This window comes from Camelus dromedarius, chromosome 3, assembly GCF_036321535.1.
Source record: "Camelus dromedarius isolate mCamDro1 chromosome 3, mCamDro1.pat, whole genome shotgun sequence".
NCBI classification, from domain to species: Eukaryota; Metazoa; Chordata; class Mammalia; order Artiodactyla; family Camelidae; genus Camelus; species Camelus dromedarius.
In genome coordinates, this window is record NC_087438.1 from 111,413,408 (window position 1) to 111,436,381 (window position 22,974).

The window sequence follows — 22,974 nt, forward strand, 5'->3', positions numbered from 1 at the left end:
CAGACTTTCGGCTTTCTTAACCATATGTGCCGATCAGTAGAACATCAGCTGTGGGAAGAGTTTAAGTACTGAGGACTCCTTCACTCAAGGAGTCAAGGGTGTGTGTGATCTAAGAATGAATCTGGCTCAGAGCTATTTTTTAAATTATGCACTTCACAGATGTGTATATACAGATAATTCTCGTTATTCACAGCAGTTGTATTAAAAGTGGCCGTGAACGCTGAATCAGCAAGTGCTAAACCCTTGCTCCTAGGGAAAGCACAGGGTAGGTTCCTGCGAGCCTCTGGTCACAACGTTTCCATCAGCTGATTTTTAGTATATAACCTTGTTTTACCTGCATTCCTGTTAAAGCTGCCTTGTGTAATATATGTTGTTGGTTTGTTAACATTAGCTCACAGCCAAAGGCATTGTAACTCATGCCTGAACAAATCTTATCTAAAAGACGTATTTTCTCCATAAGGCTCATCACAGCCTTCTTTCTCACAGGCAGGGCTTCTGCGCTGTGCGTGGGGCCATTTTAAATAGTGAAATCACCAGTAAAAAGAATAAAACTGTGGGAAACATGGCAGTACGTAGACCAGGGAAGGGACAGCAGTATGGGCTGAAACAAGAGGGCAGAGCCTTGTTCAGTCCCAGCTGGCAACATGACTCAGATTTCTTTTTGCCACTCTGTGCATTTCTGCAAATGACGGAGCAAGAACAGCAAGGATTGATTCTGAGATTACAAGTAAGTTTGAGCGCGTGAGTAGGCAAATTCACAAATACAGAATACACAGATGATGAGGACTGGCTCCATACGTCTGTATGTGCCTTGCCTGTTCCATACATAACACATGTACAGACACATATACCTCTGCACAGGCACGTGCTTACATATTTCACATCAAATTCATGTTTATCTTCACCAGTGCTTTTCGGTCAGTGAGTCATTTCTAATTAATGAGCTGTGAGATCAATTTAGTGGTTTCAGATTAGCATTTTGGTATGGGAACAGAAAGTCAGCATCTCGTGTATTAAGAAGAAAGTTGCTTCATGAAAAATGTCATTTCATGTCTATATTGAATACCTCTCAGTAGGTACGTTCCTGAGTTAGTACATACTTCCTACCATAAATTGCAGACAAAAAAGTTTAAAAGCCACTGCTCTGCAGTAAGCCAGGGTGATCGTGAGTGGGGCTCTTGTGTCACGCCACCTGGATTTGAACCCTTCATCACTTACAAGCCAAGTGGCCTTCAGCAAGGCACTTGTCTGAGCCTCATTCTGTCGGTCAAGGGGTATAATAATAGCAGTGTTTTGGAGGCAATCCGTGAAATAAGGCTTGAAAGTGCCAAGTGCATGGAGGGTGAGGGTGACGGCTGATGTTCCCCAGGTGGTGACGGGCTCCGGGCTGGACAGCCAGAAGTCAGACGAGGAGTACCGCGAGCTCTTTGACCTGGCTCTGCGGGGCCTGCAGCTCCTGTCCAAGTGGAGTGCCCACGTCATGGAGGTGGTAGGTGTCCCAGAGCTGAGCCCCCCCAGTCCCCTCCGTCCTAACCTCTGCCCACTCAGCATCTGTCTCTCCCCAGCACCCTTTTTTTAAACAGCTCTATTGAGATATAATTCACCACACCATTCATCAATTTAAAACGTAGATTAAGGGAATAGGGTATAGCTCAGTGGTAGAACAGGTGCTTAGCATGCACAAGGTCCTGGGATCAATCCTCAGTACCTCCATTAAAAATTAAAAAGAAAATTTTTAAAGAATATTTGCTATATATTATTTGCAATGCTGAAAAATGGCAAACCGTTTATGTGTCCTTCAGTAGGTAAAGAAACTGTAATACAGCTGTACAATCTGGAGTGAGTGTAGCCATTAAAGGAGGTGGGTGAAGCCTCTGCGTACTAACACAGAGAGAACTTCAGGGAACATTGTTAAGTAAAAAGAAAAAAAAAGTAAAATGTGGATTCATTGATTTTTAGTATATTCCCAGGGTTGTGCAGCCACAGTCAAACGTAGAACATTTTCATCACCTCAGAAGAAACCCTGTCCAGTCACCCCCCCGTTACCTATCCCCGCAGCCCTGGGCAGTGTCCTTTCTGGCTCTGTAGACTAGCCTGTTTTGGACATTTCCTATAAGTAGAATCGTATCGTATATAGTTATTTGTGTCTGGCTTCTTTTACTTCATGTTTTCAAGGTCTGTCCATTGTTGCTCAGCTCAGTACTTCCTTCCCTTTTATGACTGAGTGATATTCCACTGCGCGGACCCACCACGTTTGTTTGATGTGCTTACCTGCTGATGGCCATTTGGGTCTCTCCCCTCCCCGCAGTACTCCTGGAAGCTGGTTCACCCCACAGACAAGTTCTGCAACAAGGACTGCCCTGGCACGGCCGAGGAGTACGAGAGAGCCACGCGCTACAACTACACCAGCGAGGAGAAGTTCGCCTTCGTCGAGGTGGGTGCCCGCTCCCCGCACTGCCTCCCCGGCCCCGAGGCCGCCGCTCGGGCTCGGGCGTGGGGCTGCAGTTCCCTGCCCCCTCCTCCCACCTGCACTCGCCCCTGTCCATGGTTGTCATTCAGAGACAGTGAGAAACTCATTCTGTTCCTAAAAATCCCAAAGGAAGCATCAGTCCCCTAGAAATAGCAGAGGAAACAAAACAAATGGCCAAAAGAGATAAGAAAAATATACAAATGGATAAACAGCCGGAGAACTACAGACCGAAACCAAGATGAGATGTGGTGTTGACCAGTTAGGATGGAAAAGATGCAGAAGACAGGGGCCGTCTGTTGCTGGTTGAAGAGGGAAGCAGACCTTCTCAGATACTTTGCCTGTCCAGTCTACATTTTACAATCATTCTATGTGGACAGTCTGATCATACACATTCAGATTTTTAATGTGCATACCCTTTGGCTCAAAAGTTCTTCTGGGGAGAATATCTCAGGGAAATAAGCCAACTATGCAGAGACATACAATATTTATTGCCTTATTGTTTACAATTCCAAAATATGTGAAGCAACAGAGATGTCCTTCAGTATGGACAAGGGAAAATAAATGAAGGTACAGTTCTATTGTTGAATACTATTCAGCCACTAAAATGATGTACTGACATGAAAAGGGATGCACAGTATATTGTTAGGATTAAAAAAGTTAAAAAACAGCATGTAAGATGATGCAATTTATACTAAAATTAATATACTTCTGCACATTTTCTCAAACCTGAAGGACATAAGTATGTATATTTATGTATACCAAACCACTAACAGTCATTTCTGGAGGGAGGAGTCTTACTTCCTGCTTTAGAACCTTCTGATCTGCTTTTGTTGTTCACAAAAGGGTATTTCCATTGTGGGGATGCCGAGGGTGGTGGGGCTCATTCATACTAGGTTGTGAGTGGCTGCTCCCTCTCTCATGACCATCTGAAGCCTCGAAGTCAAAGACCCAGATGGCTAGCACAGGGCCCTTCTCTCAGAGCATCAGCTTCTTTGTAAAATGGAGTCGATAATCTCTTCCCCCTTCCCTCCCGGCATTGTTGAGAATCAAAGAGTAATTCCAGAGATAATGGCGTGGATGAGCTGTGAAGGCTATAAGCGTTAGACACGTGTTAGGGGCTGTGCTGCTCTTTAGCAGATCTCCAGGCTGCACATTAGAGGACTGAGGCTCAGGGGGGTGATGTCAGGCAGGAGGCAGGTTGTAATCACGCGTGACGTTGCGCTGAGTGGTCCTGACCCCCTGGCACTTCCATTGCCAATAGTCCGCCCAGGGGACAGTCTCCCAGGCACCGTCACTGGGGGAGAAAGTCCTCCTCAAGCCCACTTAAAGTGAGGCTTACAGTCAGAGAGGATGTGCAACTTTGTAAAACGGTTTACACCTTTCTTAGTAAAAGCAATCCGTAGGCACTGCAGGTAGTTTAAGAAAGACTCTTCCCAACCCCACACCGACCCTCACCTTCCCACAACCTCAGAAAGTTATCCACCAGTGACGTTTTTGCTGTATTTCCTTCTCGCCCTTACTTTACTATACATTGAGAGGTTTTATAATTTTTATTTTATTAGTAAAACGTGTGAAAATAAATTTAAGAAAAGTAATTCTATGTGGCACTTAACAACAGTAAAACAAAACCAAAATAGTAGTAACCTGCACCTCCCTCGTCCCTGAATCCCCAAACAGGAAACACCTCACCTCATTAAGCTGTTTCTTCCAGTATTTATTTATCTCTGTACTTCCCTTGACAGGTTCTTGGGTTTTTCAATTTGTGGCATTTTCTGTTGATTTCCTACTGTTGATTTCCTATTGATTTCCTATTTTGGGTAAAAAAGGATTTAGTTCTTTTGTCTCTACCTCCGACCCCAGCCTCAAGCACATCCCCTTCCCTTCTCCCATCTTCCCAAAGTGGTGATTTCACACTGTTTGATGAAGTTCGTATTTGCTCTGCATTATTATTGTAACTGAGTAACTGTTGTTCCAGGCTAAGTCATGTGGTCTCATGCGAACACATCTCTTGTCTGGTACAACTGTTGCTTTTCCTAGAGTTAACCATGACTTATTTTTTTTGTTAGGTTGTCTATGGTCCTATTGAAAAGGAACCCTCAAACATACATCGTGTAAAACTTCCTACAAAATAGCTGATCACAATAATTATTTTATGAATTTTATTACTCTTAAAAAATTTTTTTTGTTATTTATTTATTTAGATTTGGGGGGGGAGGTAATTAGATTTACTTATTTTTTAATGGAGGTACTGGGGATTGAACCCAGGACCTTGTGCGTGCTAAGCACGTGCTCTACCACTGAGCTACACCCATCCGCCTTTATTCTTTTTCCCTTGGAGCCATTCCTGCCATTTTTTTAAAGCCAGCCTCTCGATCTGCTGTTCACCTCCTGATCTGAGACATCTCCTCATGCGTACGACGGGAATTCTCTCTGTCTCCCCCTGTGTTGGAGCCCAGGGCTGCCTCTCCCTTTACGTTCATGGAGAATATCCACCAACAGCTTTCTAAGAAAGGGGTCATGGGAGAAGATATTTTTGAGATTGTGAATGCCCGAAGTATTTTATTTCTGACTTCACTCATAGTGAGTGGCTAGATACAGAATTTTATGTACCTTATTTTATTAATTTTAGATAAAGAATTTTAGATTGTAAATAATTTCCCCCAGAGTGTTGAAGGTATTCTCCCATTAGTGTTTAGCGTTGCTTCTAAAAAGCTGGTTCTAGTCTAATGCCCCGAAGAGGAACGATACTGCACATCAGAGTGCTTACAGGCCATTCATATGTCCTCCTCTGTGAAGTGTGATTATCTGGTGAAATTTTTTGCCCGTTTTCAAAAATTCTGTCTTCTTTCTGTCTTCTTACTATTGAATTGTGAGACTTCTTTATGTAGTCTAGATACAAGTCCATAGTCACATATAAGCTGCAAATCATTTTTCTGATCGGTGACTTTGCCCTTTTATTTTCTTAGGGGTGCTTTTAAGAAGCAACTGTTTTTAATTTTGATTAAGCCAAACTTATCTATTACTCTATGGTTTATGATTTTTTTGTGTGTGTCCTAGCTAAGAAATCTCTGCCCAGCCCAAAGCGGAAAAGATTTTTCCCTCGAGTCTAACAGGTCTGCATGCTCTTCTGTGTTAGGGATTATTCTGAAACATCTCCATTATCTTGTCCTTTTGTCCCTTATTTCCTAGTTTCATTGCCAGCCAGGAGCCCAGATTCTTTTATGACCTAACGTTCCTTCAGAGCTTCTCTCTCGTTATTTTTGCACTAAAGGTTCTCTTCAGCAAAACCATTAGACTGTTGGTTCTACTGAAAATCCTCACCTTCTGAACTCTATTCTCACCATTTCCCCTGCCGCAAATGTTCTATTTCTTCCTTTACATTTTAGAGGAAGATAAAGGCTTAGCATTGAAGCTCGTTGGTTCATTTGTTCATTGCTTTTCAACAAAAATCTCTTGTGGACCCACTAGGGACCCAAACCCCGGGGATGGGGGCATACACAGCCTGCCAGGCTTCGCCCCTGCAGTGCTTACAGTCTGGTGCAGAGGGAGGAAGTCGAACACGTCATGATGGGTGTGACAAGCGTGACGGTTGTCAGAAGGCTGGTCTGGCAAGGCTTTCCGCTCTGGATACTGAGCTAATCTAGAAGCTCACACTTGAGGCTGATGGTGGCCAAGGATCAAGTTTGTTGCTAGTAAAGCTGGACCAGAGAATAATATGGCTTCCATCCAAGGCCACACCAGGCTCCCTGTTCCTCTTTCATCCCATGAAACTTCCCACTGGGAAACAGGCAAAGCAGCTGCGTACATGTACGCCTCCCTTCCTCGGGATGAGGGGGTGGTAACTGCAAGGCACCCAGAGGAGAGGGCACACCCCACAGGCAGATAGATCTCAGACAGCACCAAGGTCCGTGTGATGCAACATGCATCGCAGACACCTGTCTCCCCACCTCTGCAGACAGATGAGGTCAGGGGCTAGGGAGGAGGCACCTAGAAGGACAGAGACCTACCCAGACAAGACTTCTATTCAATGCACTCAAGCAGCAATGGGCCAAATTATTTCAAAATCCAAGATTGTAAAAGTACTACAGGAAATTTTATGGTAAAAATAAAGTTCTATTCGATATAGTCATGGGTACATGGTACGTGGAGAGGCCTCTAAAAGTCAGAGTGCTGCCCAAAACCTGGTCCATGGACCAGCTGCCACTTGTCACCGGTCAGCGGCTAGATGGGGAGCGGGTACAAGAATGGAAGTCAGCTTGTGGTGAGGCGCACGCTCAGTGGGGCTTTCACCTTTGCACTGCAGTAGGACTTCCTTGACAAAAGGAAGCGGACTGCTGATTTCTGCTCTGGCACCCGCTTCCACCCAGCGGTGAACTGGCGCTCTGAGTCGCACTGGCTGGCCTCATGCTCCTGTGTGTCCCCGCCAGCACCCCCTTCCCGAGGTGTGGTGAGGCTACCGGACAGACGGGTGTGCGGGGTCGGGTGAGCCTGACCATGATCTCTGCGCGGCCAGGTGATCGCCATGATCAAAGGCCTGCAGGTGCTCATGGGCAGGATGGAGAGTGTCTTCAACCAGGCCATCAGGAACACCATCTACGCGGCCCTGCAGGACTTCGCCCAGGTGACCCTGCGTGAACCCCTCAGGCAGGCAGTGCGGAAGAAGAAGAACGTCCTCATCAGGTGGGTGTTCAGACGGCCTTTCCGGGGGTGCTGGGTGCAGGCCACCTGGGATGGTCCCAGCTCATTCAGCTTCCACACACAGACCCTTCCAGCGAGTTCCAGCAAGGTCTAGGAGGCCCTTTTAGGAGATTGGACATTTGGAATGAATTAAGCCTTCATCTCTGCATTTGAAGCCTGTATCCACCACTGTTTAGCTGTGTGAACTTAGTCGAGTCACTTACCTTCTCTGAACCGTAGTTTCCCTCATTTGTAAGATGTGGATGATAAATGGTACTTACTTCATAGGCTACTGGGATGATGAAATGAGATAACCCATGTGTAGACCTAAGCACACAGCATCATGGAGTGAGCATGCAACACCTGTAAGCTATTATTAAAGCTTTAAATATACAGAGACTTAAATGGACTAATGAGACTGTTCTATCACCAAAAAGAAGAATCTCCATCCTGCCTCACTCAGGTTCTCCCCCACCGTATGGGCTCAGAGCTGAGTTCTCAGCCAGCCAGTGGGCTTCAGAATCAGAGGGGCATTGTAAAATGCAGACGTCTGGACTGTACCTCAGATCTGTTAAGCCAGCATCCCTGGGGGTGGGACCCTGGAATGAGCACGTTTTACAAGCACCCGGGAATTTTAAAGCGCATGGTCTTGGACACTGTGGACTCAAGAAATAGGCTTGCAGTGCCTCCTTCCAATGGTAAAACCTTTTTGAGTCCTGGTTCTGTCTTTCCCAGTGTCCTACAGGCAATTCGGAAAACCATCTGTGACTGGGAAGGGGGCCGAGAGCCCCCCAATGACCCGTGCTTGAGAGGAGAGAAGGACCCCAAAGGTGGATTTGACATCAAGGTGCCCCGGCGTGCCGTGGGGCCCTCCAGCACACAGGTAAGCGGCTCCAGGCACAGGCCAGCTCCGCTGACTCAGAGGCCAGCCAGGCTATGGTAGGTCATCCTGGCTGGACCATGGGGCAGTGGGGCTGGGTGTCCTCAGGCAGGAGGGGGCAGGGTCAAGCAGCTTCTCTAGTCTTATTTTGCCATCTTATTTTGATATAAGAGGGAGGACCACTGGCTTAAGATTCAGGAGACCTGGATTCTAGTCCTAGATACCTGTGTGATCTCGGGCATGTTACACAATCTCTTTGTGCCTCAGTTGTCTGATCTGGCAAATGGGGGAAATATCAGGACTGGTTATCCTAGCCCTGTGAAGTACAGGTTCCAATGTGTAGGAGTTGTTTAAAGTGGAAGCTGTATGCATTTATCCTGTCCCTCTTTAATGAAACCTGACTCCTTCCCCTCTAGTGACTTCCTAGCTTGGGAATTCCCAAGTTCTGCCTCTGACTTGCTGTGTGATCTTGGGCAAGTGTCTTGACCTCTCTGAGCTCTGATTATCTTCTCTGGTAAATGAAAACTTTGGATGAGATCATGTTACTGACAAAAGATCTCTTTTGTTATTCCCCACACCCTCCCCAAATCCCGAGTATCAAAGGCCGTTGCTCCCTTAGAGAAAGTCAGATAATCAGAAATACTCAGTTGCCAACCAGAGCTTTTTGAGCAAGAGACTGCCCGTGGCTTACTCAAAGTGGTCGTAAAATTACAGGAAAACAAAAAACAAATAAAGGACGTAGGCATCTTAGTTAAATCCTTGCCACCTACTTAAGGATAAATGGTTTCTGGTAGGCTTTTTGAGGTATTGGGAAAAAGCATACAGACCCATTATAGCTTTTAAAGGTCTCACAGGCCACTGAAGCCCCAGGCTGGGAACTCTTACTTCATGTGACCTGTAAACCTCTCTCATCCCCAAAATCCCGAGTCCATGAACCATCTGAGATGAGCCATCTGAGGCTCACCCCTGACCCTCCTCACTGTGTGTATGTCTGTGTCTGGGCAGGGTGGCCGGGAGGCGGGACAGGGGCGAGCTGGGTTCTCGGCACTGTTGTCTTAGCTTCCCTTGGCCCGCCCCCTGCGGGCCGCTTGGCACTTATCTTGCCTGCTGGAGAGATACGGAACTTCTCAAGGAAGCGTCTACAAACAATTCTTTGCGATGTCAAAGGGCCAGGGAACTTTCCGGTCCAGAATGGCCTGGCAGGGCTAGGCAGGGCTGTTTCTTTCTGGACAAAGCGAAAGAGAAACTGGAAAGGAGAAGGTTGAGAGAGGGGCTAACAGAGAATGAGAGAGGAGTGAGGGGGCGGGGAGGGAGAAGTATTTATAAAGTTAATGTGAGAGGCAGTGTCACAAGTTAACACCCCCTCAGCCAACACCCCTAAGTCATGTTAGACGGCACAGACACACTTAATAGACTCATAGATAGTCGGCTTGGAATAGCCCTTGGAGACAAACTAGTCCCAGTCCCCTCCTCCTATTTTACAGATGGGGAAACTGAGGTCCAGAGAGGGGAAGTGACTTGTCCAAGTCACAGGGTGAGGCATAGGTGATGGTGGGACGAGAACCAGGTCTCCTGACTCCCACCCCGGGGCTCTGTTAGGGCCTTTGGAGCACGGTAGATGTGGTGCCTAGCAGAGCTGGGGTGTGACCGTTCCGGTGAATTAAATGCCTTGTTCAATAAAAGTAGGCGGGGAAACTCTTTCCCCTCTTAGGAATGGAATGGACTTTCAGACGGTTAGAATGTGATACAGGTCAGTTGACAGCTTCACAGATTGGATTGAAGAATCCTGTCTCGGAGGACTCCAAAGGCCAGCATTCGAGCAGTGCCTCTCGAGTCTCAGGGATGGTCAGCCGTGCCCGGCGACAGGGCTGCAGAGGGTGGACTGTCTGATAAACTGGCAGCCCCGGTGGTTCCTTTACCACGAAGGGACATGCTGTGGTGGGGACGGTGCATCACCCCTTCCCGTGGCTGCGCTGCCCAGCCTGGGCCGGGCGCACGGTGGGCGAGGTCCGAGAGGAGCCTGGAGGCGGCCAGGACGGACGTGGTGTCTGAGGGAGGTTGGAGCATCTCAGAGGTGGCCGGCAGGTGGCCCCTAGCAGTCGTGGCGGCTTTCCCACCGTATACAATACCTCTTGCTTTTCTCTCTCTCTCTCTTCTCTCTCTCCCTCTTCCCTGTCTCTCCTGCCCTCCCACTCCCTCCTCCTCTCTCCCATCTATGTCTTAGGCCTGCCAGTGGTCCCCGCGGGCTTTGTTTCACCCCACTGGTGGCACACAGGGCCGAAGAGGCTGCCGATCCCTGGTATCACACCGCCTGGCTGGGTTGGTTGGGTACACTTCTCCAGGAGGCAGCAGGAATGGACTAGCCTGGCTCCTCACGGCCCCTTCCAGCCCTAAGATTCAAAGACACATGGTGTGGAAAGATCTAGATTAGCACTTGCGCCCTTTGCATTAAGGCCCTCTGTAAGCATGAGTTAATTGTCTAGTAGGCCTCCTGTGTAAGTACCGACCTTCACCTGCTCTCCGCCCAGCGATTCGGCAGGCTGTGCCATGCAGCTTGCGCCCCCAGAGGGCGCCATCCCTCAGCAATGAGGGTCAGAAACTTGAGGGGGGGGTGGGGCTTGTTCTGATCCTACTGCCCCATTTCATGGTTCCTCAGAATGTTAGAGCTGAAAGGGATTGGTTGGAGAAAGCCTCTGGTGCAACCTCCTCATGTTAACAGATAAGAAAATTGAGGCCCAGAGTGGGACTTTGTTGCCCAAGGTCACACAGCAAATCAGTGGCCGTGCCTGGCCTTGAACCCCAGTCTTTTGACCCTGAGTCCAGTGCTCCACCCATGGTGCCAGCGCAACTGTCCAATCAAGCAGGGAGTGACTCCAGAGTGACATGGAATGAAATTGTCCTCTGATGCCCATGCCCTTGGCCGAGCAGAGCAGGCGGGAACCTGGGCCTTGAAAGACCTGGTATTAGCAGGTCCTCCTACCCAGGGATGCCAGGGGACCCAGGGATGCGGGCCCCAGGCAGAACTTCCTTCCCCGCTGGCCGGTCTCCCTCTTGAAGGTTACACATTCCAAATTTACACCCTAAATTGGTGCTTCCGTAAGACAGTGCTTTTTAAGGACAGATATCTGCAGGAAAAAAGCATAGAAATACAGCACAAAGCAGCCTTTTCCCCTGGATGGAGGGCCAGCCCCTGACCTTCCCGTGTTACTCTCTTTTTCAAGCTGTACATGGTGCGGACCATGCTTGAATCGCTCATTGCAGACAAAAGCGGCTCCAAGAAGACCCTGCGGAGCAGCCTGGACGGACCCATCGTCCTTGCCATCGAGGACTTCCACAAACAGTCCTTCTTCTTCACGCACCTGCTCAACATCAGTGGTGAGCCACCGTGCTGGGGAGACGATGGGGGCTTCTGGGAACCAGAGCGGCTAAGGCTACCGGGCTGGAAGTTCCAAAGAGACGTGATGATTGACCCAGAGGAAGAAAGGCATACTTCCCTGTGGGCTCTGAGAAAGGCCAGGCTTGGTCCAGCTATTCTGACTTGGCTAAATTTAGTAGATATTTGTGGCTAATTTGTTACGAAGTCCTTAGTAAAGGGGGATCAAAAACAGGTGACCCCGCAGGGACTGAGTCAGCCTTTTGCTGTAAAGCAGCAGCTCTGAGCTGATTAATGTTCGTTGCTCCTAGCAAAGGAGGCTCCCAGGCTGCACCCCGATCCCGTGTCCCCCATTCCACCTGTCCTGTCGGGATGCCTGTGCAGGTGGGCCGGGGGAGTGGAGGGAGAGCGGCCTCCCAGGGTCCTGGGAGGGGTGATGTGTCTGTCAGTATTACAGTCCAAACTTGTCCCTGGAGAGCAGCCTAGGAGGGGCCTTCAAGGTCTCTGGGCAGTAAGGAATCAGAATCACCACGTGTGACGGATCAGGGAGCTGCAGACCCGGTAGAAGCAGGCACACGTGGATCTGTCTTGACCCTGACAGCAAACAGACTTTGACACTTAGATAGGCGTGTTTTCAGGATGGCTTTGTGAGAGCATGATGGAAGTTGTAGGGGCATCTAGAACTCTGAAACATCACTGCCGCTCCCTCCTCCGTGCACTACCGCTGTCTCTAAAGCTTAACAAACACTGTCCTTCACACAGACATTAGGCTGGCCTTCAGGTGTAGGACAGCAGGTCTCCTGATTAAGTCTTATTCACGAGGACCTGCTCTGTGCCTCGCACAGCGGAAGAAGAATAATGAAAGTCAAAAAAAACAGGAAGAACTTAGGTCTTCTGGTGCTTCCGATGTGTAACCCAAGGCTCTTTCCCCCACGCCTCCAGAAGCCCTGCAGCAGTGTTGCGACCTCTCCCAGCTCTGGTTCCGAGAATTCTTCCTGGAGTTAACCATGGGCCGGCGCATCCAGTTCCCCATTGAGATGTCCATGCCCTGGATTCTAACAGACCACATCCTGGAAACCAAAGAACCTTCCATGATGGAGTAAGAGGCAGGACTGGGCCAGCAAGGAGGTTCCCGAGGTGCAGGTGGAGGGCAGTTTGCCGGCCAGCGAGCCTGGTTCTTTCCAGAACTTTCCAGATGGGGCTGTGAGCCCCATCCAGGATGGAGTCACACCAGCTGTGACTCAGCCTTGCAGCTAGGTTCAGAAGCCCACCAGCCCAACTGGCCTTCCTGTGTGTTGTCAGTCTCATAAGAGCCATACTGGGACGAGGATCCTCCCCCGGGGTCAGGGAACTAATGTCCTTAATGACCGCCCAATTGCTTTTCATCTCAGACTGATTTTTTCAGGCCTGGCATTGATTAACATTCGGGGACTTTGTGTGTGTGTGTGTGTGTGTGTGTGTGTGTGTGTGTGTGTGTAGGGTTTTTTTGGGGGGAGGGCAGTAATTAGGTTTATTTATTTATTTATTTTTTAGAGGCAGTGCTGGGGATTGAACCCAGGACCCTACGCTTGCTAAGCATGCGCTCTACCACTTGAGCTATACCCTCCCCCCGGCATTCATGGACTTTGGCTTCTGTGGGCAGACTGTAAAGGGAATCATTCCTGAGTGGAGGCTGGAAACACCTTAGCGGAAAGGGTCTCTTTCCCTGACCCTGCGCTGGTTCACCCAGCTTTTCTGATTTCCCGAGCGAGTGCAAACCAGCCTGCCGTAAAAGCGACGGTTAGCGAGCTGCCGCGCATTGGTTTCCCCTGCAGGTACGTCCTCTATCCGTTGGATCTGTACAATGACAGCGCCTACTACGCTCTGACCAAGTTTAAAAAGCAGTTCCTGTACGATGAGATCGAAGCCGAGGCAAGTCACCCCTCCTCCTTTGGTTCTCGCCACCTTGTCCCAGAGTTGGGCTTCTCCGACCTCTGGCTGTGGGGACACGGTGGGCTGCCTTGGTCTGTTTCTGCCGCTATAACAAAATAAGACCGTGTGGCTTACCAACGGCAGAAGTGTGTTTCTCCCAGCTCAGGTGCCAGCGTGGTCAGGTGAGGGGCCCCCTCTGGGTCCCAGACAGGCACCTTGTAGCAGCGAGGAGGGGACCAGTGAGGAGGGCAGTTCCTCAACAGCTTTTTGAATTTTGCCTTCTTTGTGCCTACCTGAGGATCTTGAGAGTGGGGGACCACACTCCCGAAACTAACTTGGCCACAAGGTCTTCCTTTCTTTTTCCTTCAAAGCATCTTGCTCCACAATACGCTTCAGGCATTCCTACCCAGCTGCCCTCTTGAATTGGCCCAGTTTCTGTAATAAGGCCAGACAGACCCCACTGACATTTCCTGCTTTCTGTCCACCAGGTGAACTTGTGTTTTGATCAATTTGTCTACAAGCTGGCGGACCAGATCTTTGCTTACTACAAGGCCATGGCTGGCAGGTAGGAGAGCCCCGGGCACTGCATCAAACTGTCCTAAGATTGCCACCTGGAAGACGAGGTTCTGTCTTGCAAAACCTCCCTTCTTCTTTAGCACCTACGGAAATCTGAGTGATTCCATGGGCCTGGACTGGCTGCTAGAATATAGGAGAAAGGAAAACAGGCAGAGATGGTGCTAGACATCCTGGTGCTTACAGCCTAGTGAGGAAAACAGGCAGTGGAAACTAGCGAATGCACGGTGACAGGGGAGGTTCCTATGAAGGAACAGTTAATGGGAATATGTGCCAGTTAAACCTGAATTATTCTTTGGAGTGAGTAACTGGAAAGGCTGTCCTGAGAAAGTAACATTTGAACTCATTTCTGAAGTTGGTAGGAGTTGAATAAGTAAAACTAGGTAACGAGTAGGACAGGAAATGGCCGGCAAAAGAAACTACATGTGCAAAGTCCCTGGGGCAGAAGCAAAATCATTAATAATAGCACGCCTACCTCGTGGGCTGTTGAGGGGACTTCACGTGAGTCAGTACAGGTAACCGTGTCATTCACAGACCGCAGAGGGGGCGGGCTGCATGATGAGGCTGGGCGGGTTGGCAGGGCCCAGGTCCCACGGCCTTGTAGACGTTTATCCCAGGAGGAATGGGACACCGTGGGATGTTTCCAAAGTACGATGGCGACCTGATTAGATTTTTATTTTTAAAAGTCTGGTCTCTTAAAACATAAAAATGTCGAGAATGGATTGGAGGTGAGCAAGAATGGGAGTGGGAAGGCCAGACAGGAGGCCAGGGAAGAAGTCTGGGTAAGAGGTGTGTCAGTTGTGCAGGCTTATTGGTGGTGTCAGTGTGTGTTGATTTAGACCCCTGGGAATTCCAACCAACAATAATACTGATCAAGAAAAACCTTAATCTGTATATATATTAGGCATTTCCCTTCTCATTGGAAATCCAAATATACAAACCAATCATTTCAAAGATAGTTACTAATTTTTTTCTTTCTACAGTAAGGTTTTGTTTCGCGTTGCTTTCAGCAACTGGAGTTGCTCTGATACATTTCAGACAGGAGGTGGTGTATAAATGCACAAGTTTCCGTTAACACAGAATGTGCATTAAATGAAGTGAATGGCTCTTAATGATGGAAAGTGTAGAAAGCATCTAGTTAGGATTTCAGGGAAAGCACAGTGAACACAGCCTTTGACCAGGAGGTCACTTTGTAATTGTCCGGATTGAATTGCGTGTGGTTGTAACAGTGAGCTGGGCTTCCAGCTTCTCTGAGGCAATTCTCATTTCAAATACGCTGATTCATTGTCTGTATAACAAACTCTGACTTGTCAAACCCTGGGTCCTTGGTATATTAGTTTACAAAACACTTGTTCTGAAATAAGACTCTTAGTCTATGTCCCTCCCTGTAAGACCTGTGGTTTTCAAAAATATGGGAAGTTGAGGGAGACTGAGAGAGGTTGGGAGAGTCAGAGAAAGCCTGAGAGGGAAAGAATGGTCTAGATCAGCGCTGTCCATCAGAAACACAATGTAGCCACAAATGTGAGCTGCAGAGGTGACTGTAAATGTTTTAGTGGCATATTAAAAAAAAAAAAACGAAAAATGAACAGGTGAAGTTAATTTTAATAATATATTTTATATAATCCAGTTACATCTAAAACCGAATTTCAGCATGTAATCACATGTGAACAGTTCTTAAACAGATGGTTTCCATTGTCTTTTTTCCTAAGTCTTTAAAAGCTAGTGTGCATTTTATACTAAAAGCACATCTCAGCCCGGGTCCGCCACATTCCCAGTGCCCAGTGGGCTCAGGTGGTGGGTGGCTGCTGTATTGGACAGTGTAGATGTAGGAGATGCCACCTTCCTGCTTTAAACCTTGCGGTGGCTTCAGTTACATCTAGCAAACACCTTACCTCTTTACTGTCGCTTCCACAGTCCCAAGTGATCTGGCCCCTAGACTGACTTCATAAAGTCGTTTTTGCACCATGCTCTCCGGCATGCCCTGCCCTTGACCTACACTGGCCAGCTTTCCTTTTCTCCATGGACCGGGCTAATTGTGCCTGAAAGATTCTTCACCCGAATCGTCCCTGTGTTAACATTTAGGTGTCTGTCCAACAAAACCTCTTTAGAGAGGCTTTCCCTGACCTCCTCGTACCAAATGATCCTGTTGGATTATTTTCAGAGCACTCATGACTCTGCAATCCGTGACTCAGATGGAAGATGGTAATAGCACATCTAGTCCATAGGGTTGTTTTCAGATTAAAAAGTGACTGTGTACACGTGTGTGTGTGTGTGTTTGTGCGCGCACGCCTCATGAAGGGTAGACACTATGCAGATATTGACTATTGTCTGAAATTATTTCATTCCTCTGCTTTATTTATCATCAGTCTGTCTTCACCAGAGTGTAAGCTCCATGAGGGTACAAACCCTGGTGCCTAGAGTGTTTCCTGGGATGTACCAGGAATGCTCTTGGTTGCTTTTCTGGTAAATGAATAAAAGGGGGAAAAAGAAGCTCAACTTTTGTGTAGCCTGTCTTAAACTTAAAAATTCTACTTCACCTACTGAGCTTTTTTGGCTGAAAAACATTTGAAGACCTTTGCTCTAGAGCAGAAAAAAATAACATTTAAACTATAGAAGGGGGCGCTTCGTGAGTTGATGCTCTGATCTGAAGTAGATGTGAGTGGTGGTCATGTTCACTGGCCTTGTCTCACTCTCACCCCTTGCAGCGTCCTGCTGGACAAACGTTTTAGGGCCGAATGTAAGAATTACGGAGTCATCATTCCGTACCCGCCGTCCAACCGCTACGAAACGCTGCTGAAACAGAGGCATGTCCAGGTATGGTGACGAAAGCCACAGTGGAGGTGGGATGGGCAGGAGAGAAGAGCTGTGAAGTTCTGTCTGCCTCTCACCTCTGATGAGTGTGGCCCCCCCAAGCCTTTGTCCTCCCATCATAAGCTTCAGCCCACCTCCTTCAGGTGGGACCGACATTCAGAAATGGGTAAATCTACCCCTAATGGGGCCCAGTGCTGGCCTGAGTGAGGAGGACCCTGGGTTCTCTGAAATGAAGCATGGCAGGCTAAACCCAGGGTTATCGTTTGTTTTCATGGAGTCTCTGTTAACATTTGACCCCAGATGTAGAGGAAATGCTGCCAGGAGCTCAGAAACATACCCCAGCTGTAAACCGTTGATGTGAGCCAGGCAGAGAAAATAGCAGATCCTCCAGCAGACCTCGCGCCCTCCTCCCAAGCCCTGCTGTCGGCCATGCGGCGGTGAAATGGCCCGTGTGCTGTGACCCCGTGTGCTTATTGTGTGTGTTTGTGGGGACAGCTCAGGTGACAGAGAGCAGGGCTGAGGCTGAGAAGATGCCCTGGGTAAAGAGGAGAGGGTTTACCCTGTAAACCCCGGGTTTTCCCGTCTCTATGAGAAATCCAAGAGAAGCGGAGAATCCTAAGAGGAAAAACATTTTCACCTCTGCCAACAGCAGGGGCTCATGAGAGAGCTCCCACGAGCCTCTCAGAAGATTACGGCAGTCAGTCACCAGTGCAGCTAGAATCAGCCACGTTAATCCTGAGGGCTTTGTGTGTGCGCGAGATGGCTCTAAGGGGCTTTAGTCAGTTGGTAGGAAATCTCTTCTAAAAGGGAAGCAGAAAAAAATAAAAGAATAACCCTTGGGCATATAGCAAGGTGCAGTGCACACCGCAGGTGCTCAATAAATGTTTATTGCTCTATCTATATAGCATCTGCAAGAATGCCCACGTGTACCACAGTGGAAATGTTCCTAAGCTATATTTTCCATCCTGTAATAGGCCCTTCTCCTCATGCGTTTTAATTCACCCCCACAAAGGCACACAGTAGGGCCTTTGCTGAGAGGACTGCTGCTCCGCGGTGACCGTGCACTGGGGCACAGGCCTGATGCAGGAAGAGCCTCAGGGCTAAATTTAGGACGTCAGCATTGCACAGGGTGCCAGAGCTTGTCTTGAGCCAGTTCCTGCAGTCTGAGTGAATCGTATCTTTCCTCAACTTTTTATATTTCAAACCTGTAGGTTGGTTGAAAGAATAACACAATAAACACAGACATATACTTTATAGCCTGATTCGTGATTATTCATATTTTATACATTTGCTTCATTTTCTTTTTCTTATGCATGTGTTTTTTCTCTTTCACAAATACAGCAAATGTACTTTAAATATATATTTTGTATATATTTATAAATATATTTTTAATATGCATACCTTCTCCTTAGCCATTTGAGAGTAAGTTGCAGCCACCATGACACTTTACCCCTGGTACCTCAGCACATATCTCCTAAGAACAAGGACGTTCTCTCATCATCAAAATAGAATGATCACACTCAGGACGTTTAACAACACCGTTTTCTACATACAGTCCCTGTTTGTCCTGGTAACGTTTGTGATAGTTTGAGTCCAGTTTCCTGTCAGTGCAATGCATTTAGTCACCATGTGCCTGTGCGAACCTCAAGGAACTTCTCTCTCTCTCTCTCTCTTCCATGCAGCTATTGGGCAGATCAATTGACCTGAACAGACTCATCACCCAGCGCATCTCTGCTGCCATGTATAAATCCTTGGACCAGGCCATCAGCCGCTTTGAGAGTGAGGACCTGACCTCCATCGTGGTAAGAGTCGGGGGCCCTTGGAAGCTCCACTCTAGGGCTCCTCAGGCTAGAGACTCGGTGGGAGCTGTTTTTAGCCTAGTCCTGAGCTACTTAAAGAGAAGCAATGAGTCTCTTTCCCGTCTGAATGGAACAGGGGGAAAAAAAGACTTCAAAGAATGAGAGTAAGCCCATCCTCCTGATTCCTGGGGGCGGGTCTTAAAATCTTGAGAGATGGCCAACCCTGAGGCCCAGCTCCTTGTTCCTTAGGATTCTGCAGATCCAGCCAGTATCTGGGTGGTCCTAAGAAGCTAGGGAAGGTTGCACGGCAGGCTTGACTTCATGGGAAGGCGGTGGTTTAGAGGCCAGAAAGGGTCTTGCTGGGTTTAATGCTCTACTATCACTGTCTTGAAATTCTTAATAATCCTTTAACAGGGGTCCCCACATTTTTATTTGGGGGCTGGGACGTGCAAGTTATGTAGCTGTTTCTGATGCCCAAATACAGAACAGGCCTGCGCCCTTCTTTTATTAATCAGCAATTTGAAGGACTTTCTGCTAATTCTCTCCAAGAATAAGAAGAATAAACTTGGTTGATAAATCTTTAGGGGAATCAAAGAAACATGTTAAATACTTCAAAAGCAGATGAGTAGAAGGAATGAGAGAAATAGAAAATCGCCATTAGGACACCACAGTAGTCATTGTTGCAAGCGAGATTTGGCAATAGATGCTAAAATTAGAGGGCAGAACTCTGAGAAGAGCATTTTATGATTTCTCTTAATATGAGGCTTCTAGAGTAGTCAAATCCATAGAGACAGAAAGTAGAAGGTGGTTGTCCGGGAATGGGGAGCTTGTGTTTAACGGGTACACAGGTTTAGTTGAGGAAGATTAGGACGTTCTGGAGGTGGGTAGTGGCGATGGTTGCACAATTACGTGAATGTACCTAATGCCGCAGAACTGTACGTTTAGAAATGGTTCAAATGGTAAATTTGATATTATGTATATTTTACCAAAATTTTAAAATTATTCACAAATTTGTTTTAAAAAAACTTTGAGAAGAAAGAGGATACTTGCATACTCTCAAGCTGTCTTTTTCCAGGTATTTATTAATTCCGAAGGGAAGAATAATAACTTTACAAGGGGGAAACCATCTTAACCAAGCAGACACCATCTTAACCAAGCACGGAGGGTTACTATCACCAGTAATAAGATCCATTCGTGCATCCCCTGATATATATTCTTCTCTGGTATTCTTGCCAAAATGCATAGTCTCAATCGAATCACGAGAAAATATCAGAGAAACTCAAATCAAATGGGATTCAAAAACGAGCAGTGCTGTTCAAAAGAATCCAGAACATAAAAGACAGATACTAAAAACTGTTAAGAGATTGGAAAGACTAAGGAGACGTGGTGACAGCTCAGTGCAATGTGGGATTGAATCTTAGAGAGAAAAAAAACAGACCTTCATGAAGAACTGATGAAATCTGCAAAGGGTCTGTCATTTTAGTTCGTAGACTTGTACCAATGTTAATTTCCTTCTTTAGATAATTGTACTATGAGTATGTAAGATGTTAACATTTAAAGAAACTGGGTCAGGAAGATGCAGGAACTCTGCAGTTTTCACAACTTTTCTGTTAAGTCTAAAATTATTTCAAAATAATAAGTTTTTTTTTTTTAACCGACAAAGTGATTAAAAAAAAAAGGCGTCTAAGAACTAGAGTCAGAAGGACCTTGGGATTGCAGTCCCGGCCCTGCTGTTTACTAGCTGGGTAATGTTGGGAGAGTTACTTACCTTGTACTACAGGTCTGCAGTACCATCGAGGAAATATTAGACTTCCCCTCGTAGCATTGTTGGAAGGATGAAATGAGGCACACTGTCTGGAAAGAGCTTTGCATAATTCCTTGCACTTAATGGAAAATAGCTGATGAAAAAAAGAGAGGGACATAGACGTTTTCACCTGCAAATGAAACCCTCTCAGGGTGGATTTTCAGCAGCATTTCCTAAGAGGGCTTGACCCAGCTGCCCACCTCAGTCCTGGATCACTGACTTAAGAGACTATGGTACAGTGCAAGTGCCTCTGGGAGACCGACTTTAAGAAACGTCTGTCTTTGTTTATGCCAAGTGTTAGCAGTGATTATGTCCAGGAGGTGGGAGTTTTGGTTTTTTATCTTCTTTGTTTATCTGTTACCTTCTAGTTTTCTTCTAGTGATGAATGCAATGAGCATTCCTTGTGGAAAAACTGGCTTCGGAGCATGTGTGGGTGTTGGTGGCCTCTTCCCACCGTTTGAAAGGCACTGAATGTTCTTTTAGCTGGGAACAAACCCAAACAAGCAGTGAAAGCCTGGGTCTGTCAGGTGAGGGGAACGGTCGGTCCGCAGGAGAGTAGCCACTGCCCACAGAGCCCTCGGGGCTCACGAGGCTCTCTCCTGTGGGGTCAGGGGGCCCTGCCGCCTTGGCTGAGAAGTTCTGCCTCTCCTGAGAAACAAAGCGAGGAATGTGCTGCGCGCATTCCTCGGCCCTTCCCTCCACCTTAGAGGCTCCATTCCGAGATGGGGGGGTTGGGAGGGGCTTGACGCCCAGGAGGCAGGGTTGCAGAGATTTCTTCCATCAGTCATCCTCCTCCTACACAGCTAAGCAAATAGATTTCTGGAGGGCTCTGACGCTGAAGCTGGGAGCTGGCAGCCTGTAGACTGTGTTTTGTTTAGGCTGCACGGCATATTTGAAATTTTGAGCTAACATTTAACATGGGGGAGTATTTGAATAAAACTGCGGAAGCTCTGGCAACATCCAGCCAGCCTTCTGACATGGCAACAGTTGCCTAGAAATGGTTAGACAGTCCCACTGGCGGGGCTGTGCTGTCTTGGGTTTGCCGCAGGCCCCGTGGCGCACTTCATTCATGCGATGCCCTGCCAGGCCCCGCTGTGTCTGAGTTTGAGACCCCTATTCTTCTGGCCTGCCCGGGCCACAGAGCTGAGTAACTGCCGAGTGCAGCTGACTCTCAGATTTTCTGGCTCCCGTGAAAGAGCTCTTCCCACTGCTCACAGAAGTTGCCCGTTTGGGTGCTGTATTCACTCAGTTCTGCTTCTCTGGGTTGCCCATCAGTAAACTGGCATCACTGTAGAGAGCTAGCATCCTCTCGGAAGTCACCTGAACCGCCTCTGTGGTCTTTTAAATCTCTGTGCCTTGATGCATTGAGCCCTGCGTCCCTCAGACAAGTGCCCTCTCCTGATTTAAAGGCGGGAAGAACACAGTTGATGCAAAAACACAATTTGCATTGCCTAATAAAAACCCCTGTACTGTTGCGCGGTGGAAAAAGTGGACCTGCATTTCCAGCAGCCTCCACATCGGCAGAGTTGAGACCCCCCCTCCCCAAGGCTCCCTCGTAAACACTGGTGCGCATTTGTGAGACTGTGAAAATCACAGAACGTGAGAACAGCAGCAGTGCCCCAGTTTCTCATCTGCAGCTGTCTTCATGGTCACCCGGCACCTCCGTGTGCCATGAGACTCAGTGAGTTTGGAAATAAACTCATGTGTATTTATTGCATTTATTTTTTATTTACTTTTTTACCCATTCTAAGTGAGTCCAAAGATGCAGTCCAACTAAAAAAGCCCCAAGAGACAGAAGCAGGCAGCTGATACTGTGTTTCCCTCCTTCATTTACTTCGTGGTGCACAATAACTGGAAACTTACTCTTCTAGCTACCATTCCAGAATTGAAATCCAGACTTTGGCCTTCTTTTAAAAGATTGCGGGATCTGCCATCTCTAAGCCCTGTTCTCACATGGTAGCGAACAGTGGCGTGGAGCAGCAGCTCCGCCTTTATCTGGCAGGGACTCTCCAGTCCGCCACGGACAGCCCAGCCTGGGACTCCCTCCCACCCTAGCGTGTCTCACTTACCTGCAGCCAGTTAAGTCTGCAAACTTTGATTCAGTTCTGTGCCCCCGATTTAGAGCCGCAGGGTCTGAACTTCAGAGAGACGAAGCTCTGGGATGGGAAGTGTGGTCTGAATCTACCACACTCGGGACCCCGACCAGGGTTGGGGGGGCTTGTGGCCTATGAGAATAAATCTGAATCCCTGGTATAAGGCTGCCTCCTATGACTGCAGACGACTGAGCTCCAAGTCCCAGCTGTTAAAGCTAGCCCTCTGACCATCCCACCTCCTGACCACGCTCTAGGGAGCTGCCCTTGCCAAAGTTCTTTTCGCTTTCATGTTGTAACACTGTCTTACTTTTCAAAGGGCTTTCTCAGCAGTTGCTTCTTTATTCCAGGCAGCTGTGTCACAGGGGCCAAACACATGTGACTCGGAATCAGATGACCTGGGATCATTTCCTAAGCCCTGTTCTGTATCCCCTCTGTGCTCTTGGGCAAGTCACTTCACTTTCTGAGCCTCAGTTTTCCCCTCTGTGAAACAGGGACAGTCGTACCCATCTCAAAAGACCACAGCAATACAGGAGTGCGCAAGAGCATCATAAAGAGGGAGGCCTTTTCTCCCTGCACAGGACTG

The 22,974-nt window shown here is 47.8% G+C and overlaps 1 protein-coding gene and 1 long non-coding RNA gene across 4 annotated transcripts in view; one reads left to right on the forward strand and one right to left on the reverse strand.

Moving 5' to 3' along the window:
• The window catches only part of CYFIP2 (cytoplasmic FMR1 interacting protein 2), a 108,357-nt gene that overhangs the window by 34,413 nt on the left and 50,970 nt on the right, over positions 1-22,974 (forward strand). For all 3 annotated transcript variants that reach the window (XM_031449411.2, XM_064484491.1, XM_064484490.1), the window contains exons 12-21: positions 1,370-1,489; positions 2,309-2,434; positions 6,984-7,150; positions 7,883-8,030; positions 11,249-11,402; positions 12,343-12,499; positions 13,215-13,311; positions 13,800-13,876; positions 16,590-16,698; positions 18,378-18,497. In XM_031449411.2, coding sequence (XP_031305271.1) covers positions 1,370-1,489; positions 2,309-2,434; positions 6,984-7,150; positions 7,883-8,030; positions 11,249-11,402; positions 12,343-12,499; positions 13,215-13,311; positions 13,800-13,876; positions 16,590-16,698; positions 18,378-18,497 — 1,275 coding nt within the window. The remainder of the gene's footprint in view (positions 1-1,369; positions 1,490-2,308; positions 2,435-6,983; positions 7,151-7,882; positions 8,031-11,248; positions 11,403-12,342; positions 12,500-13,214; positions 13,312-13,799; positions 13,877-16,589; positions 16,699-18,377; positions 18,498-22,974) is intronic.
• Positions 15,469-20,746, reverse strand: LOC116152341 (uncharacterized). Its single transcript, XR_004135952.2, has 2 exons — positions 20,263-20,746; positions 15,469-17,900 (listed from the first exon to the last, which is right to left on the reverse strand). It is a non-coding gene; the product is annotated as an uncharacterized LOC116152341 (long non-coding RNA).